We start from the raw sequence: 20076 nt of genomic DNA on the forward strand, positions 1-20076 counted from the left end.
CTGTATTGTTGGGTCTGGTGTGTATCATCTTCCTCTTGACAATAGTCCATAGTTTCTCTATGGAGTTCAGGTCAGGAGAGTTGTCTGGCCATTCATGCACAGTAATACCATGGTCAGTCAACCAGTTACCAGTGGCTTATGGTACTGTGGGCAGGTGCCAAGTCTAGCTGAAAATGGAAATTGTCATCACCATAAAGCTTGTCAACAGACAGAAGCATGAAGTGCTCTAAAATCTTCTGCTAGATGGCTGTGGTGACTTTGGACTTGATAACACAGTGGACTAATAGCAGCAGATGACATGATACCTCAAACCATCACTGATCCAAATTAAATGTTGCCTTTCATGGAAATCAAGGTCCCACAGTCTAGAGGAAGAGTGGAGGGGCACAAAATCCAAGGGGCTTGAAGACCACTGTCAAGTTTCAACAGTCAGTGATGATTTGAGGCACCATGTCATCTGATGGTGTTGGTCCACTGTTATCAAGTCCAAAGTCACCACAGCTGTCTACCAGGAGATTTTAGAGCACTTCATGCAAACAACTGCACACACAAAGTGTCTATTGACAAGCTTTATGGTGATGACAATTTCCATTTCCAGCTAGACTTTGCACCTGCCCACAGTACCATAAGCCACTGGTAACTGGTTGACTGACCATGGTATTACTGTGTTGATTGGCCAGACAACTCTCCTGACCTGAACCCAATAGAGAAACTATGGAGTATTGTCAAGAGGCAGATGAGACACTCCAGACCCAACACTACAGACGAGCTGAAGGCCTCTATCAAAGCAACCTGGGCTTCCATAACACCTCAGCAGTGCCACAGGCTAATAGCATCCATGCCACGCCGCATTTAGGCAATAATTCATGCAAAAGGGGCCCAAACCAAGTACTTAGTACATATGCATGATTATACTTTCTAGAGGGCCGACATTTCTGTATTTAAAATCCTTTTTTTATTGATTTTATGTAATATTCTAATTTTCTGAGATTTTGAATTTGGGGTTTTCACAAGCTGTAAGCCATAATAATCACAATTATAACAAATAAAGGCTTGAAATATCTCACTTTGAATGTAATGAGTCTATATAATATATTAGTTTCACCATTTAGGTTGAATGACTGAAATAAATGAACTTTTGCACGATATTCTAATTTTTCGAGTTTCACCTGTATAGTAACTGATAGTAGCATCACATGGAGTGGCTCCAACAGACAACAGTAACATGCTGCTGACACATTGAGTCATCAGGATTAACAGTTTAATAATGTAAGAGAATCAGACATCAGGTCACAGGAGACATTTTACTACAGGAAGCTGAGAGTACTGCACTACTTTTACTGTTCTCATTTTATGGTGTAAACTGAGAACCTGAAGACCATACCTGAGTAAGAGTAGAGATACCTTACTAGAAAAAGTCACCTATTACAATACCACTTGAGTAAAAGTAAAATCTGATTTTAAAAGTATGTAAGTATTTGTGTAAGTATAAAGTATTCAAAGTGTGAGTTCTACTTTTATATATTAGATTATTATTACTCATGCATTAATGTGAAAGCAGGGTTTGTAGCCGGAAATTAAATGTAAAAAATAATACATTTTATTTTAATTGTGGATTTAAGTGTTAATTTATTTGTTTTCATATATTGGTTGTTTGCTTGGTAAAACATTTTAATCTGATTCAAAGAAAAGCAGGAGATTTTCAATTTGAGAAGTTTGAACCTCGAATTTTGCATTATAAATTACTTATCAAGTAGTCACTAGAAAGTACATTTCTGACACTCAAGTTATCAATGAATCAACTGTTTCATCTAGGCTGGTAGGCCTACTATTGGGTAGTAAGTATTTATTAACTTCATATGATTCGTGTGCAAAAATATTAATTGGAAAAGTTACTAACTTAATTTATCTGAAAACTGTAGTGGAGCAAAAAGTTGAATATTCCCCACTGAATTGTAATGGGGTAGAACTATAAAGTAGCATGAAAAGAAAGTACTCAAGTTAAGTACAAATGCCTCAAACAAAGTACTAAGTACTGTAGGCTACTGGAGTAAATTTACTTGGTTAGACCACTGATTTGCTTTGCCTTTTCTTACTTAAGGTCTTATGACAATCAAAGAAGGATAGGCTACATCTCTCCTGTCTTGAACTGTTCTAAACTGTTGTTTACAGGTCAAAAGGCATTTTCAGTGGCATTTGAAGCATGTACTGTTATAGTTCGATCCTATAAAGTAGGCCTATGCCAGCATTTTCTTAGGATGTCCCAATACATGCATTTCAAATGAAGTATGCCAAAAATACCAGGATGTCCTAATACATCCAATGTCATTATGCAAGCCAGCATGCTTAAGTATGTAGTATAGTAAGAAGAAAAAGTATGTGATTTTGAACGCAGGGTAAATTGGATGATTTCATATATGGCTGACTAGCACTGTTAACTGATTGGTTGGTCAAACAGGAAATTGAAGTCACATTTATGGAATTGTAATATAATTGAATTTGGCGACACCCAATGTTATTATAATAAAGACAGCTTGCAGTCAATGCTGCCTGATGAGGTTGATCTGACCCAGAGACTCTGAATGAAATGACTTTAGAGCGTGTCAACTTTAAAGCATAACTAGATCATCTGTATCAAACAAAACAAACATATACAATCGGACTAATGTAAAAGAGGCCATAATGGCATACAAGTTGTAGAACGTGTGTTTCAATGTCAGTAAACCATGAGGACAGGTGCTGGACAAGAACACACATGCTAACTAACGAACCCATTTTGCATTATGTCATTAATAAAGGAGACAGAATCCAGCAGTTGCAGCTCTCATGTTTTACACTTCAATACAGATAAACCATTGTTTTTCTTTTTGCACAAACAAGGCACACAACACATTAGGTCCAATGTCAATAATTCATTACAGAAACATCCCACTTATGGCCGTGCTCCAAATTTAAGAGATATATCCTTTTTAAAATGATGAAACATCTTACTAAATATAAGCCTAATTTCAGTGTGTGAGAAATATATTATTTTACTTATAGTGATTTCAACAGCCCCTCATTTATTCCCTATGGCAAATAAATAAAACAGCTGCATAGATGGCCCAATAACTCAAATCAAAACAGTTACTTCATAAGAGATCATTAGATCCCTTCTTAGTGCAATGCAAATAGTCCATCATGTGTCGACAAAAAAAGTCATTGATAGTGACTCGGAACAACTGTAGGATTTGAATCCAAAACATTCTCACGTCTAGCATTGGCTGTAGTAGAGTTTTACATGTAGAGCATGTTGCCAAAAAGAAATTCAGCAGGATAACATCAATCTGTCAAGCATATTTTGACACGCTTGTGTTACTCAAGAGCTATTTTTTTCCCATCACAAGATTAAGCTTAAAGGAAACTCAGTGGTACAACATTTTTTTTTACAGCAAATCTGATGTTTTAAAAAAAAAAGAAAGAAAGAAACAAGAAGCTGCATCCAAAACTTTCTGCATTGCGATAACACAAACAGAAACCCAACATTGTTTTTAAAAAATATACCATGGACCAATTCATGTAGATAAAAATACAAATTACCTGTATATAAATAATATCACTGCACCTTTTTTGTTGTTGCAAAAGATAAGTTTAAACTAGGATGAGTCAGTGTTATTTAGTAGCAGTGTGAATGTAACATGTTGACCAAAAGATAAACTAAACACGCTTTGGCCTTACATCTTACCAGTCACTTCACTGTGAAGTCAAGTACAACAGCTACTGCAGTAAACATAGAGACTGTGGCAAACACACGTCACAACCTGAAAATCACTCAAACGATAAAGTCTCCGCTTACACACATGAAGTACATAGAAATGCAGTAGTAGTGTGGTGTGACTTTTCCCTTTCACATACAGTGTGCATACATTTGTTATTACCATCAAAAGTTAAGCGTAGAAAAAAATAAATCGAATTAGTGTTGAAACTTCAACGTCATGAAGGATATTTGAGAGAGTGTGTGTATGAGAGAGAGTGTGGTTGGGGAATGGCAGGGAAGTACGTTTAACCAGCAGATGGTTAAGTTAAGAAACTGAGAGAACATCTTGTAAAAACTTGATGTCATTATTCTACAAGGCTGTGTTAGTGTTGCTTTGACCGGGAGAAAAAAAAGTATTGAAATTATATTAACCTTCAGGCTAATCTATTGAAGTTACTGACATGTTTTGTGTTTTAGAGCTTTGGGGGTTGATGACACAATTTGAAATTAATACAAGATCATAGTGTTTCTCAGCCACTGGGGACTGGGCTAACTGAAGAAAAAGCTAAGTGTTTGTATGTATAAGGGGGGGGGGGGGGGTTTAGGACAATTGCCTTCCTTTAGTTTCCATTTGTGCAGGTTAACAGAGAGCAGTGCAGGGCTCCAAGCATTGTGCTGTAGGTCCATGGCAGTGCTGGAGCCGCCTCAGGGCCCAGGGGCACCTCCTTCCTCCATGGTGGCTGGTGGGTTGGGATCCTTGTGGAAAGAAGTCTCCTTGAAAATGAACCAGCAGTTGCCTGCCCACAGGATCAAGTTCAAGAAGCCAAAAATCTGCAGAAAGACAGGAAATCATGTATGTTAATATTTAGTGTTTAAGTGGTGCTGACTAACTGGTCATTTGTAAGATCAGTTTGTGGAAGAGTTTCACTACAAGCATTCTATTCATTGTCAACATGTCCATCTCATACACACTAGCTCACCACCACTACTGGTAACACACTATACTGTTCAGTAGAAAAACAAAGTGCATCCAAAAATGGAAAATAAAAATACAATTTTAGGACCACATTTTTTTTTACAAAGTGCATTCAACTTTTTATTATATAAAAGTTAACTCTGAACTGTTGCAGCAAATGCAATCCATCAGTAGAGGGGAATGTTTGCATTTCGAACACCAGATGGCACTGGCTGTTCTCGTATGCAACCATTTTATTTTAGTTATTATTTATTTCACCTTTATTTATACAGGTAAGTCAGTAAGAACAATATCTTATCAACAATGGCGGCCTGATAACAATAATCCACTATCAGCCTCCCTCCAATATGTGGAATACCGTGAAAAATTGGAAAAAGTAGTTAAACTGAGGTTGGTAGAAGGCACTGATATGATAAGAAACGTTGAACTGAAAGAAGTGCTGTGCAAAACTTGTAAAGTTAAAAGGGGCTAAGTTCACCGTGGCAACGCAACCAATCTATCAACAGCTGAGACAGCAGAGAGACAAGTCATGAATGCATGAGAGAGTGCTGGCCCAGGCAAGGTTCAGTGAGTTAACATGAGTGACATACTGCTACTGTCTTTGACCTTTGGAGAAATGTATTTAGTTATTTTCAAGGGGATAAACATTTTATTTAGCATTTAAACTGTTATGTTATTTTGAAAGCAGCAGGCTAGGGTAAAAGCTTTTTTTTTTTTTTTTGCTACTTTATTATTAGTATGTATTAAATTGAGAAATACACATTCCAAAACTATTCATACTCCCTGTAATTAAAAGAAAACAAGCAAGTACAATAAATGTGTAAAAACAAAATAAATAAAAGTATTTATATCACATCGCAAATTGCAATATTGTCTACAATAATCACAATCACACAATTTCCACTCAACTTAAAGCCACTACCAGTAACTTTGTCCGTTGGCGTCCCCTTTGGACAAAAGCGGTAGTATTTTTACGACGCCCGCTGTCGTAAAGCGGTTGTCTAGCTCGTGCCGGGCGTGCGAGTGTCAAATGGTTCGGGCGCCGCGCAATATAGTGCATGTCCGTGTGTTGAAAGTGTGAGGGCACGGACTCTTTTCGGCCCCCGTGAGAGTGTTTAGTGACTCTGCATCAACATTATGCCAGTCAGTGCCACACACACCTGATTGCAATGAGCTGATGCAGCAGCGTCACCTAACTACTCTCAAGGAGCTGAAAGACTCCGTGTCCTCACAGAAAGCGAATGAACGAGAGACGGCAGATAGTATGGATCACGATGAGGTTATGTGTTTATGTTGTTGTAAATGACTATTTCAGATGAATAATGGTCGACTCATCTGATGATGGTGAAGCAAAGCAAACTTTGTGTTAGTACTAGGGCTGTCAAGCGATTAAAAAAATTAATCTAATAAATTACAGGCTCTGTGATTAATTAATCTAAATTAATCGCATACTTATACGACACTTTTATATTTGTTTGTAAACAGCTGTATAGCCTACTACAGTTTGTTTCTCTGTCTCTCTCTCTGTCTCTCTCCGTCTCTCGTAACTTCTGTCTCCTCCCCTCAGCCAGCTTTATACATGAATTAGCGCCGAATTTTCTCAAAAAAACAAGCAGACAAAATTACGACTTTCCATCTCCCACAACAGACAGCGCTGCACTGCCACCATTTCGTAGCCTACTCATAGGCAAAAATATTGACACACACACACACACACACACACACACACACACACACACACACACACACACACACACACACACACACACACACACACACACACACACACACACACACACACACACACACACACACACACACACACACACACACACACACACACACACACACACACACACGGCGGGTGCTAGACAGCTAGCAAACAAAATTGGAGGAAGATTGAGAGATATGGCCTACTACTGTTTTGAACCTAGCCTACATTGTTGCACCCACTAAATAAATAATGCACGGACACCGCGGAGAATTAAGTAAGATGTCTTCCTACCTTCATGCATCCCATAAACCGTCCAAAGAGCCCTCGAGTCGGCCCCTTTCCCTTGCTTCTCTCTTTACCTTTCTCCCTTTAACCCACGCGCCCGGCCCGGCGAGCTACAGGTGCAGCTCCGCACCACTTTTGCACCGGGTCAAAAGGCATTATAGAAGTGCGATTAATCTGCGTTAATTTTTTTAATTGCGTTAATTTTTCTGTGATTAATTAATCGAAATTAACGCGTTAATTTGACAGCCCTAGTTAGTACCGCTCATTCATTTAGGAGTAAACACTGCAGTCTAGTTCGCTCCTGTGAAATCGTGTATACGTTGCTTGGCAACGTCCTCCTCCCGACCGTAGCCTATATCACTCTCCCTTTTAGCTTTTCTTCATTGCGTCCTCTTTTTTTTTTTTATTCAGCCCCGTTAACAGTCATTATGACGACAAATAACTGTCTCAAACAAGGCTCCCGCTCCCCTTCCCTCACCTGGAGGGATAGGCTTCTCCAATCACGTTGCTGCGCCATACTGAAATCTGCGACCCATACAAATATGTGACCATAGAGCCTGCACGCGTAAACCGAAAATCGGACTGGGTGTGCGACAAGACCAAAAGCAGTACTAAAAACGTCTTTTTTTGCACTGATGGTCTCGTTTGATGTTAAAGGTAATTTATGACTATCAGAGGAAACATGAGGATGTTTAAAATATATTTAAATGTTACTCGTAGCTGCTTTAAGCGATACCAAATAAACAAATGTGCATTTGGTTTCATGGTGTGTCTGTGGATGAATGGCCTTGATGCTGAGGCCTATTTGCTTGCCTGCACATTATACATAAATAATCATACATGTTGTGGTTTTAATGTATGGAGTAATGACATTATGTCTGTGATACAATCATTTGCGATAATATTTAAAGAGTACACAGTTGTGTGGGTGGAGTAATATGAATTTGATTTCCCCCACCAACTAGAAACATCTCACTGATCCTGTCATATCTACTATAAAATGAGCTTATATGGTTATATAGATTTATACAGTTTTTTTTATACTGCCATTTTGATAATTGTGGGTCCCTCAAGAAGAAAGTAGAATGTTCTACCATGACTTACCACAGAGGCATTGAGGCGGCCCATTGAAGGGTACTCTCCGGCCACACATTCCTCCTTGCAAAACTCCACCAGGTGCAGGGGGTTAGTGGCCCATTTGACATCAGTCAGCCCTTTGCCCCAGGCTGAGGACGACACCAGCCACAGGAAGGCAAAGGCAGCAGTCACCACCAGGTCCTGCACATAGGGAAACATGGCAAACGTCACAAGATAATCTTAGCCCCCCTGTTCAATGTTAACATAGTCTACTATATAAAACAGCTTATTATTAGTTCTAAAAAGTATCAGGGATATCGTCCAAAGCATAGCAGATATTTGAGATTAATAACAGATTTTTATAATTCTTTTCCACAAATAGGCGTTCGGATTAACTTTAAGGGTTTGTTGTGGATGATGTGTGTGAAGTCTCTGCTGAAAACTCTCCTTGCTCATACACAGCTCTGGTTAGACAGTTCTCCAGTTAACCTCCAACGACCACTTTACAGGTACAATAAGGATGTCCAGGCACATTCCTGGTGAATTGCTTTTTTTGAATGTGAACATCATATTCTACTGTTTGCCTCAAAATTGTTGCAATGAAAGACATGACCACCGTTATAATTTTCTGACGTTGTAGAATTCTGTCACATAGAATTATTAAACCACTGTCGAGTGTTTTGTCATGTGAGAAGAAGCCCAGGTTGCTTTGATAGTGGCCTTCAGCTCCTCTGTATTGTTGGGTCTGGTGTGTATCATCTTCCTCTTGACAATAGTCCATAGTTTCTCTATGGAGTTCAGGTCAGGAGAGTTGTCTGCTGTGTTATCAAGTCCAAAGTCACCACAGCTGTCTACCAGGAGATTTTAGAGCACTTCATGCTTCTGTCTGTTGACAAGCTTTATGGTGATGACAATTTCCATTTCCAGCTAGACTTTGCACCTGCCCACAGTACCATAAGCCACTGGTAACTGGTTGACTGACCATGGTATTACTGTGTTGATTGGCCAGACAACTCTCCTGACCTGAACTCCATAGAGAAACTATGGAGTATTGTCAAGAGGCAGATGAGACACTCCAGACCCAACACTACAGACGAGCTGAAGGCCTCTATCAAAGCAACCTGGGCTTCCATAACACCTCAGCAATGCCACAGGCTGATAGCATCCATGCCACGCCGCATTTAGGCAATACAGGTCCTTCTCATATAATTAGCATATTGTGATAAAGTTGATTATTTTCCATAATGTAATGATAATAATTGAACTTTCATATATTTTAGATTCATTGCACACCAACTGAAATATTTCAGGTCTTTTGTTGTTTTAATACTGATGATTTTGGCATACAGCTCATGAAAACCCCAAATTCCTATCTCAAAAAATTAGCATATCATGAAAAGGTACTCTAAACGAGCTCTTAACCTAATCATCTGAATCAACTAATTAACTCTAAACACCTACAAAAGATTCCTGAGGCTTTTAAAAACTCCCAGCCTGGTTCATTACTCAAAACCGCAATCATGGGTAAGACTGCCGACCTGACTGCTGTCCAGAAGGCCATCATTGACACCCTCAAGCAAGAGGGTAAGACACAGAAATACATTTCTGAGCGAATAGGCTGTTCCCAGAGTGCTGTATCAAGGCACCTCAGTGGGAAGTCTGTGGGAAGGAAAAAGTGTGGCAGAAAACGCTGCACAACCAGAAGAGGTGACCGGACCCTGAGGAGGATTGTGGAGAAGGGCCGATTCCAGACCTTGGGGGACCTGCGGAAGCAGTGGACTGAGTCTGGAGTAGAAACATCCAGAGCCACCGTGCACAGGCGTGTGCAGGAAATGGGCTACAGGTGCCGCATTCCCCAGGTCAAGCCACTTTTGAACCAGAAACAGCGGCAGAAGCGCCTGACCTGGGCTACAGAGAAGCAGCACTGGACTGTTGCTCAGTGGTCCAAAGTACTTTTTTCAGATGAAAGCAAATTTTGCACGTCATTCGGAAATCAAAGTGCCAGAGTCTGGAGGAAGACTGGGGAGAAGGAAATGCCAAAATGCCTGAAGTCCAGTGTCAAGTACCCACAATCAGTGATGGTCTGGGGTGCCATGTCAGCTGCTGGTGTTGGTCCACTGTGTTTTATCAAGGGCAGGGTCAATGCAGCTAGCTATCAGGAGATTTTGGAGCACTTCATGCTTCCATCTGCTGAAATGCTTTATGGAGATGAAAATTTCATTTTTCAACAAGACATGGCACCTGCTCACAGTGCCAAAACCACTGGTAAATGGTTTACTGACCATGGTATTACTGTGCTCAATTGGCCTGCCAACTCTCCTGACCTGAACCCCATAGAGAATCTGTGGGATATTGTGAAGAGGAAGTTGAGAGACACCAGACCCAACACTGTGGATGAGCTTAAGGCCGCTATCGAAGCATCCTGGGCCTCCATAACACCTCAGCAGTGCCACAGGCTGATTGCCACCATGCATTGAAGCAGTCATTTCTGCGAAAGGATTCCCGACCAAGTATTGAGTGCATAACTGAACATAATTACTTGAAGGTTGACTTTTTTGTATTAAAAACACTTTTCTTTTATTGGTCGGATGAAATATGCTAATTTTTTGAGATAGGAATGTGGGGTTTTCATGAGCTGTATGCCAAAATCATCAGTATTAAAACAACAAAAGACCTGAAATATTTCAGTTGGTGTGCAATGAATCTAAAATATATGAAAGTTCAATTATTATCATTACATTATGGAAAATAATCAACTGTATCACAATATGCTAATTATATGAGAAGGACCTGTAATTCGTGCAAAAGGGGCCCAAACCAAGTACTTAGTACATATGCATGATTATACTTTCTAGAAGGCCGACATTTCTGTATTTAAAAACCTTTTTTTATTGATTTTATGTAATATTCTAATTTTCTGAGTTTTTGAATTTGGGGTTTTCACAAGCTGTAAGCCATAATAATCACAATTATAACAAATAAAGGCTTGAAATATCTCACTTTGAATGTAATGAGTCTATATAATATATTAGTTTCACCATTTAGGTTGAATGACTGAAATAAATGAACTTTTGCACGATATTCTAATTTTTCGAGTTTCACCTGTATATACGTTGTGCATCCGTTACTCCAAGTACACTTCCTGGATAGTATTTCATGCCCCCCCCTCCCCCCCACTAACAAAGCCCTGTGAATTTGGCCCAAAATATTTTAAAAAAGTGCTGAAGCTGAACTCAGACCATTGCAGAGCAGAGGCCATGTGTGTACTCACTATGAAGGGGCCGCGGCTGGTCTGGCGGTAGATGTTCTGGTAGCCCAGGTAGAGGACGAGCGTAGCCGTACAGTAGAGAAAGCCAAACACGCCCACACACACAAAGAACTCTGCCGAGGAGGAGAAGTCCCCCTGCAGGTAGGTCGCGTTGGATTGAGCGCCGCTGCATGATGGTAACTCATATGGGGTGGCTGGCAACCTGAATGGAAGGTACACACAGGGAGACGGCACTTTAACACTGGCTCTGATCACTCCCTTTTCCCCTCCACTCTTTTGGGTTGAGATTTCTGAGAAAACAAGACCTCACCTGGCTTACTCTTCTATCCAGGGAAGGCAAGAAGAAGAAAAATGTGGAAGAATTTAGCGACACATGTAAGATTTAAAACAGACTGTTCACAAACTGAGCTGTTGATTGGTTTAGATCAGCTTCATTGCTAAGAATCTTTATTTTTTTTTGCAGGGATGTATTCCAGTAGATCTTTGGTTTACCCAGGGGACATTGCAGTACTTCAAATGTAGGGGTCTAACGTCATCCTTAGGCACATCAAAATAGCATTTTATTAGCATACCATTATATACTTAGTGGATCAAGGGACATTGATGAGTTGAAATCTGGGGCCTGCAATGTGAGGATCCTCTTCTTGGATTTCTCCAGTAACACAACCCAGCCTACTCTCCTAGTCTACTGGCTGAGAGCTGCATCTTTTGGAGGACGTCACCAAGATGCTGAAACAATTGTTTTTTGTATTGTCATAGTCTGAACTACTTCATTAAAGATTACTTAAAATGTATTTAATCATTTAAAGGATTTGTCTGGTTTAAAAGGTTGGAGAAAGCTTGTCGTCAAAAACACTTTGTCAAAATCTGTGAATATATCCTGACGACCTGCTGCCCGCCTGCACTATGTGTTATAGGGATGCATGATATTATCGGTACGCTATCTGTATAGCGGATATTGGCTTTGCAGATATTGGCTTTAAAATGTAATATCGGATATCGAAAAGCCGATATAACAAACCGTTAATATACTGCTGCGTCATCACATATGTCGACCTGCAGCAGAACGAGGGAAAAGCTCAAAATGTTTTTCACAACATGTTTTTATGTAATTTTTTTTTATATTTATACAAAATAAAAATAACGTTTTCAAAAATTAAAAATTAAAATTATTTTAAGCTCCGTAGTTTACGTCTGCATTTGCTGGTGGGCCAACGTGATAAGAGTTTGCATAATAATATGTTCATTCCTCCACAGAAGAGACTCCACAGAATGAGTTTTACAATATCGGTATATCTGCAAAAAATCCAATATCGTGCATCCCAACTGTGTTGGAATTGCTGACTCCACTTTAAATTCAAATATTATTGGAATGCTGTACATTATTTATATGGTTCTGCATACATTTTCCATATCTTGATATATATTAATTGAAGGATATTTTTTATATATTGATTCAAACTACATGGCCCCGTGCTATTTGATAGCACATCTAAATTCAGCCAACCAGAAACTGATGTTGGACTGGTCACCCAGTAGCATAAAGACCCAAAATCCCATCCTTACTCAATGCTTCTGCAGTCACGTGTCAAAGTTGCATGGGACATGACTTTAGTTTGTCCTGTGGAGTGATATTTTCCTTTAGATTATTGCATTAATCCACAATTATGTTGTTGTCAACTGAAAGCAGCTAACACGTGTATGTCCTGGCATTTTAATGTGGGTTGCAAATGTTAAGAAAAAAAAAACTACCTTAAAATCCTGTATCATTTCTTAACTGCATTTCAAAATGTAGTAGCTGTAATGTGGATGTTGCTTTATTAAAAAGAAACAGCAGAGGTTAGTATTACAGGGAGCGATGTAGAGTTGTACAGTACCTGAATGGGTAACCAAATGTAGGATTTACATCAATTTCTTTGGTGGGCGGACCTGTGCACTTTATTTTGAAATGACTTGACCCAGTGTAACCTCCAGTGGTGGCAAAGGCAAAGATGGTGAAGACCTGTGGAGGTAGAGAAATGTGCAAGGTTAGAGATTCTATGAGACAGGCAAGTTTATGTGTTTGACTGACAGGGGTCAGGCTATCAGGCTTCTAGTTGTAGAAGGAAGTCAAACCTGATTCTGCTGTTGTAATTTCGAATTAATAAGCAAATAAAATAAAAATAAAATAGAAATGTAATGCAAATGTATATTTTGAAATTCCTCAAATTTGCAGATATTCCTTTGAAAATGAACATTTCTAAATTCATCCTGGCCAATGTGGATATGTATGGAAGTAAATTAGTGTCATCGGATTTTGAAAATAAAAAGCCATTGAATTTTAAGCACTGAATATTTATGCATTGAAATAACGTATCTGAATTTTTTGCAGCATTGAAATAATGTATCTGAATTTTTTGCCTCTGAATTCATTAAATCATCAAAACTCATTACATTTTAAACAACTAATTCTCACCTTTATTTTACAATGTTTTAAAATTCAAAATCAAATATTCAATGTTAAAAAATTCAACGTGCCAAATTCAACTGCAAAATCCCATGTATGAAATTCAGAGTAAAACTTTGGGCAACCAAGGAAGAGCAATCGATCATAGATGCTAGATCGCTAGCCATTATATTCTTCCCTATATAGAAACATGTTTGTACTCACCCAAGCACCATCGTTACTTGCGTTGCCGTTTGACATGGCTAAAACCTGATTTGCCTTCCTGCATCAGTCAGGGGTATCCAAGGCAACAAGCTAATATTCCCACTGGCTCTCTTTGTTTGAACGCGATCGAGCATCTATGATCGATTGCTCTTCCTTGGGTCCCCAAAGTTTTACTCTGAATTTCATACATGGGATTTTGCAGTTGAATTTGGCACGTTGAATTTTTTAACGTTGAATATTTGATTTTGAATTTGAGAACATTGTAAAATAAAGGTGAAAATTAGTTGTTTAAAATGTAATGAGTTAAATTCAGAGGCAAAAAATTCAGATACATTATTTCAATGCGGCAAAAAAATCAGATACATTATTTCAATGCATAAATATTCAGTGCTTAAAATTCAATGGCTTTTTATTTTCAAAATCCGATGACACTAATTTACTTCCATAGATATGTGATCAACACATGGACTTGGACGACATTTGGTTGAGGCTGTAAAAGAAAGTTTGACTAGCTACTAAAACCAAGGGTTTTTCTAACCTGACGAACAAATGAGTAAATACATATGCCAAAACATGCTATTTAATGTTACTATATCAGGCATTATTCATCCTTGTGGTTATAAAAAATATCAGACCACATTCTATGACAAAATCATGGAAAAATGGAATGGAACATCTAGCCCTTTGAAAACTGTTCTACTTTAAATGTAAATACTGTCAAATAGTATTTTACTTTTTACAAGTTGTCTTTCATGTTGCGTACGAATTTGTGTCAGCAAAAAGTCTTGAGAGAAAAACAAGCCGTTATCCTAAGCTTTGCTGACAGAGCATAGACTACCAGCAGGAAGAATGGACAGCAGAGGGGAACCCAGACCATTTCCTCTAACCTTCAGCATGAACTGAGTGTGCAGAAACATTGTGATGCCTTTATCAGGGACGCCAGGGAGTCAACTGTAGTGCAACACAAACTGCCGCTAAGAGTTTTAAATGCATCAGCTAATAAGATTCTGGTTCAAATCCGACCAGTTAGTTTCAGCCAAATAAGTCACGCAACAAGGTTCGGTTAAGATTGAAAAACATGTCAGGCCTCAGCAGTGCTCTACTAGGCGTTTTAGAAATTGTGCATTCCACTTTGTACGAAAGATTAATAAGCTATTCTCTAAAAACAATCCTAGTGACCCTTATACAACCAAGCCCTCCACAGAAAACCTTAAGGCCAGGACACACCGGCCCGATAATCGCCGTCGTAGAGTCGGGAGGGCTCGGAGACACGAATCTGTTTGGTGTGTGCCGTGAAATCGGTCGACGTTGATGTCGTCGGGCTTCAATCGGCGGCGGACAGTCTTTCAGTTGGAGCAATTTGATTTGTGGAGGGCTAGCGAATCAGTGAAGCCCGGAAGTGAGGCGGGTAGCACAAACAGCTAACAGCAGTTAGCCATCGTTTTAATATATTTGTTTGTTTCATTCAGCGAGTACTCACATGCATCAACCCTTGTTGACTGCTCGACACCATGCTCGACACTCTGCTAAAAATGGTGCTCTTCATGGTCCATAAATATAAATACGTATTTCTATCTATGTTTATGTTCTAGAGAGCCGTCCCATCATTTCCGGCTTCCGTATTTTTTCGGGCCACAATACAGATTAGCGCCGCCTGCTGTTATGGAGCCATTACGTCCCGCGCAAGCGCAGAGCGTACGGAAAGGCAACAGTCGGTTTGGTGTGTTCTTTGCACTTTTTCGGCCGCAACGGGAAGACTGGAGCTCCCTGAATCGGCAGTCACCATTTTCGGGTAGTCGGACTGGTGTGTCCTGGCCTTTACACCCTTGAGTAGCACTAATGCCTAACAGTCGTCTGAAAGGGTGCCGAAAAGGTAAAAGTAAAGACATTACATGCTAAAATGAGACCATCTACAAAAGGGGCTGAGTAGGATTTCATACAACAGCTCTCTGCCAACTCTGGCCACCAATAGACATGCCAACCATGTAACCAAGTAAACGTCTGTCCGTCAGTCCTTTCTTCTTTCTCCGTTCTTGCCTGTAGAGGTCTGCATAGTCCACGGTTGTTTGCAACACCGATTTTTTTCCTTTATATTTTTGCGAGCGGTTGCGCTTCTTTCAATGTGGAGCGCTCAAAAGTTAAAAGCCCAAACTTTAATCAACATGACATGTAAAAGTGATACTAGGCTATATCTAGGGCTGGTCCGAAATATTCGAATATCCGAGTTTGTTAAATTAGTATTTGGAGCTCAATTCAGTATTCGGAATATTCTTTTTTTTTTTTTTTTCAAAACATTTAAAAAACATTTTTTTTGCAAAGGTAGCTCAAACTGCAGTACAGTATATTTTGTCAGTGAATAATATTTGGATACACAAGTTATAAAACAATTGTAAAATACAAATTAGACGTTAATTTAAAATATATTATTGAATTATTTGAACTTTGACCTAGTTGGCCACTGACTATTCCGATACTCTTAATTCACACAAGTGTGGAAGTATTTTACGTTCCCAGTAATCGTCTTGTTAAGCATATCAAATGTATATTTGTACTATAGTACCTAAACACTAAGTAACACATTAAGGGAGGTTCCCTTTCACAGACCCTCTCCTGCCTCACAGAACATCCTTCCTCCAGAATGTGGTTCTTGCTTCCATACTTTTTCTCAAGAATAGTTTCCTTTGTTCACTTACGCCCACATCAACACTCCCAAATCACCAGGTTTCAACTTCATAACAGTTGTATACATTTAGCCAAAGCCCAAAGGGCCAGGTGAACAGTCTGACACTGCAGTACCATTGTGAATACAGCAAGATCAACAGCAGAAACATACATATGGAAATGGAGTGCAGTATTTAGCAGGCTTCAGACCCATGGATTTCCAGGAATGGGTTTCATCTTTCAGGTGTGTCTGGATCCCTACAACATTTCTCAGCTTTCATCTCAGCCCTGTTTGACCCACCCAGGCCGATCTGACAGGCAGCACCCCAAATAACCCTTCCAGATAGGGCGGGAGTTCCCTGGCCAGAGCCCAGTGTTAATCCAAACCTCCCACAGTCACTGACTGAGGCATTCCACACAACTTTCTCAAATCAGGGAGTGGCAGGACAGATGAGATGCAGCAGCCGCCAGTCACAAGATTCTGACTGTAGCAATTTAGAATTATATACAACATCCTATATTTGTGTAGAACATCACGTGGACATACAGCGAGTGTGACCCAAAAACAGACCCAACAGGTCATGATTACAAAAATAGCCAGATCACTCCCTCCCTTGAACGATGGCCACCCTACACCAGACACTAAAAACCTGCAGTTACTGGCTATTGTCCATGTTTACAGGCTGTAGCATACAGACAGACCAGTCTGACATCCAGAAATATAAATTCTAAACATCTCCCAAGACTACATTACAATCAAATCTGGAGGCTAAGCATTTCCCCAGTGTTGGATATATACAGAATGCCTCACCCTGGAAGAATTCGGTCTACTTCAACCAGACAAATAACAAATGTAACGTGTTGACTGCTGGAAGAAGCAAAGTTAGAAGTTTAGAGCAACACATGTCTGCAGTTGTGAAAATCTGATTTGAAAGCTAAGTGACCATCAATTGAGAAACAACGACCCTCAAACTCAAAAGCAGAGTAACTAATGGCCTGTCCTGCACCTACTGATCCTAAAGATCCTTGCCTAGGCACGATTGCCTCTTCTTCATACGTCATCACGTCGTAATACTTACAGAGCACTCACACTTGTCAAACAAACTAGACTGTAGTAGCCGTTCATCAAAAGCCTTCTTTTGGCAAATAAAGTGGTTTGTAACATGTTTGTGTGCCTAATATAAAGTTTAAAACAAGGTATTTTATGGAGTGGAATTTGACTGTGAGTTAGAAACATGGGTAAGACAAGAAAATTGACCAAAACGCAAAGAGAAGAGATCATTGCCTTTCACAAACAAGGAAAATAATACAAAAAGATAGCAAAGGTACTGAATGTAGAATGTTCCTAAAGATACAGTTGGAAGCATTTTATTCGCAAGTTCAAAGGTAAAGTAACAGCCTTCCAACAGATTCCTAAAGGAGGTAGGTGCTCAAAAACGGTTGAGTGACTGCAAAAGACCTGCAGCAATACTTGGTTGGTAGTTTTAGTTTACACAGTAAGACGCAAACTGTAATGCCTGGACACCAAGACATACACCACTACTGACCAAAAAGCACAATAAAAGTCGACTTCGATATGCTCATCACTTTTTTTTTTTTTATCTTAAATCACACACAAATAAACCCCTGATGTTTTGGGATTGTGTTCTGTGGAGAGATGAAACCAAACTCAAGCTTTTCAGGCCTATGTTTTAGCGGTATGTCTGGAGGAGGAAGAAGAATGAAGCATATGCTGAAAAGAACACCCTGCCTACAGTGGGGCTTCTTTGCTTCCTCCGGCACTGGAAAACTGCAGTGTGACTGTGTGGAGGGCAAGATGGAATCTATCAAATATCAGGAAATCTGAGGAGAAAATGTTAATGCCGTCTGTGAGATACAGAGATCCTAACTGAGAAAGCTGAAGCTTAGGCGTCATTGGACCTTCCAACAGGAAAATGTTTTTTTCCAAGCGTACCTCAAAGTCAAACCAAGGCTTGGTTTCAGAAGACGCCCTGGAAGATTCTAGATTGACCATCACAGTCGCCTGACTTGAATCCCATAAAAACCGAATAACTTACTTGAACTTGCAGGCCATTGCCCATGAGGAATGGGCTAAGATTCCACAGGAACAATGCCAGAAGCTGGTGGCTGGCTATGCATCACGTTTGCAGCAGGTCATAAAAGGAAAAGGGTGCTCGACTAAGTAGTACTGAAACACTTGTCATGAAGGGGTTGCATAATTGTGAGATGGTTCTAGGAACTCAGATCCTTGCTTTCAATTTTGGACACTGAACATAATCCCCTGCTTTAATTTAAATGGATTGTTTGTGTAACACATGACATCAACAGCACTCCTGTTCTGGGTGGCAACTGTCACACATTATGCAACAGCTATTATCTCTCCACAAGTTACAATACTTGGAAATGCCCTGGTAATTGTTTGAGCTTCCAGTTTGCTTTTTCCAAAATCTCGCCTGCTATGGAAAGTGTTTAAGGGTCTACAACAGAAAGCTGACTAATTTCCGTTAACATTTTACTGGGGAAATCAGTAGCTCAGTGGATTGTAAATCCATTAACCGTGTCATAATTTAGCTCAGTGAAGCAGGTCAAAAGCCAAGACTCCAAAGTTTCAAATGAACAAAGCAATAAAACAGCATTCATCCTTTTTATATGCTTTAGTCTGTGTATTAGAATATCTTGCTTACAACGCTAAGATACACCTAACCTGCATGGTATTAGTGGAATGGACTACTATGAAGTAGCAACATCATGGAGAACAAATGAGAGGAATGCTGAGTAAATATGATGGATAATCACAGATAAGGACAACGTAACATATGTTAACGTTGTTAAGCTGAAGAGACGTTTTAAGTAGCGTAACTTTTGACTTTACTTACCCATTCTAGGACACGAATAAATCCAAGAGGTTCTTTCAATGGTCCCAGGTCCAGAGAAAATCCAGACACCAAGTTCTGAGGACAACAAACAAGTTGAGTAATAAGAAGACTGAACAAACACAAGCACGCAACATAGTTAAAAAAGTTTAAACAAACAGCTGTTCACATCGGGCCCCAAACAAATATCGTTACCTGTTTGTCACCTTGCGAATAACTGGCCCTGCCCTTGTTAGCTCACTACTGCTAACGACATGCTAGCGCTAACTCAACAGGTTGTGCATTCAGCTGATCACTTACCTGAACAGTGTCCATTGAAAAAGTGCAACGACGGCAAGCAGTTGGTGTTTAACTCCGAAAGTTTTCCGTTTGGTTGTAATGCAAACTTAAAGTTTCTATTGTGGCAGAAGATACGACTACGGACTGTCAACAGGCGGTGGAGTAACAGCCGAACGAGCAACTGATAAGATCACTGCCAAACCCAGTAGTACAACTGAACCCCTGTTCTGTCAAAACAAAGTCAACAGAATAACCACTTCCGGTTATAACTTTTCAAAATAACGAAAACGTGAAAATGTTTTTTTTTTTCTTCTTCAGGAAATTGGGTGAGTAGGCATAGCCTACTGTTAAAGTGGGACACTTAAAGCTTTGGAATTAATTACATTTTCAAGGAATACACAAAATAACCCAATACCAGTAGGCTACTTTATGCATAGCTCAAGCCTCTGGAAACTTGGTCTAAAATAGTAAAAATCAATATGATATCAAAGTTGGATGTCTCGATAAACTTTGACAAAAATCCTATTGAATTTTTTTTTTATAAATATGATTAAACT

At 39.6% G+C, this 20076-nt stretch overlaps 1 protein-coding gene across 1 annotated transcript; it reads right to left on the minus strand.

Moving 5' to 3' along the window:
- Window positions 1-1364: 1364 nt before the first annotated feature.
- sypl2a (synaptophysin-like 2a) lies at window positions 1365-19720 on the minus strand. Its single transcript, XM_080025533.1, has 6 exons — window positions 19541-19720; window positions 19244-19318; window positions 12934-13058; window positions 11060-11258; window positions 7816-7989; window positions 1365-4567 (listed from the first exon to the last, which is right to left on the minus strand). The coding sequence occupies exons 1-6, from the start codon at window positions 19553-19555 to the stop codon at window positions 4442-4444; spliced, it is 714 nt and encodes a 237-aa protein (XP_079881659.1). The 5' UTR covers window positions 19556-19720; the 3' UTR covers window positions 1365-4441.
- Between the last annotated feature and the right edge of the window lie 356 nt (window positions 19721-20076).

Source organism: Ammodytes marinus, assembly GCF_949987685.1.
Source record: "Ammodytes marinus genome assembly, chromosome: 4".
NCBI lineage: Eukaryota > Metazoa > Chordata > Actinopteri > Uranoscopiformes > Ammodytidae > Ammodytes > Ammodytes marinus.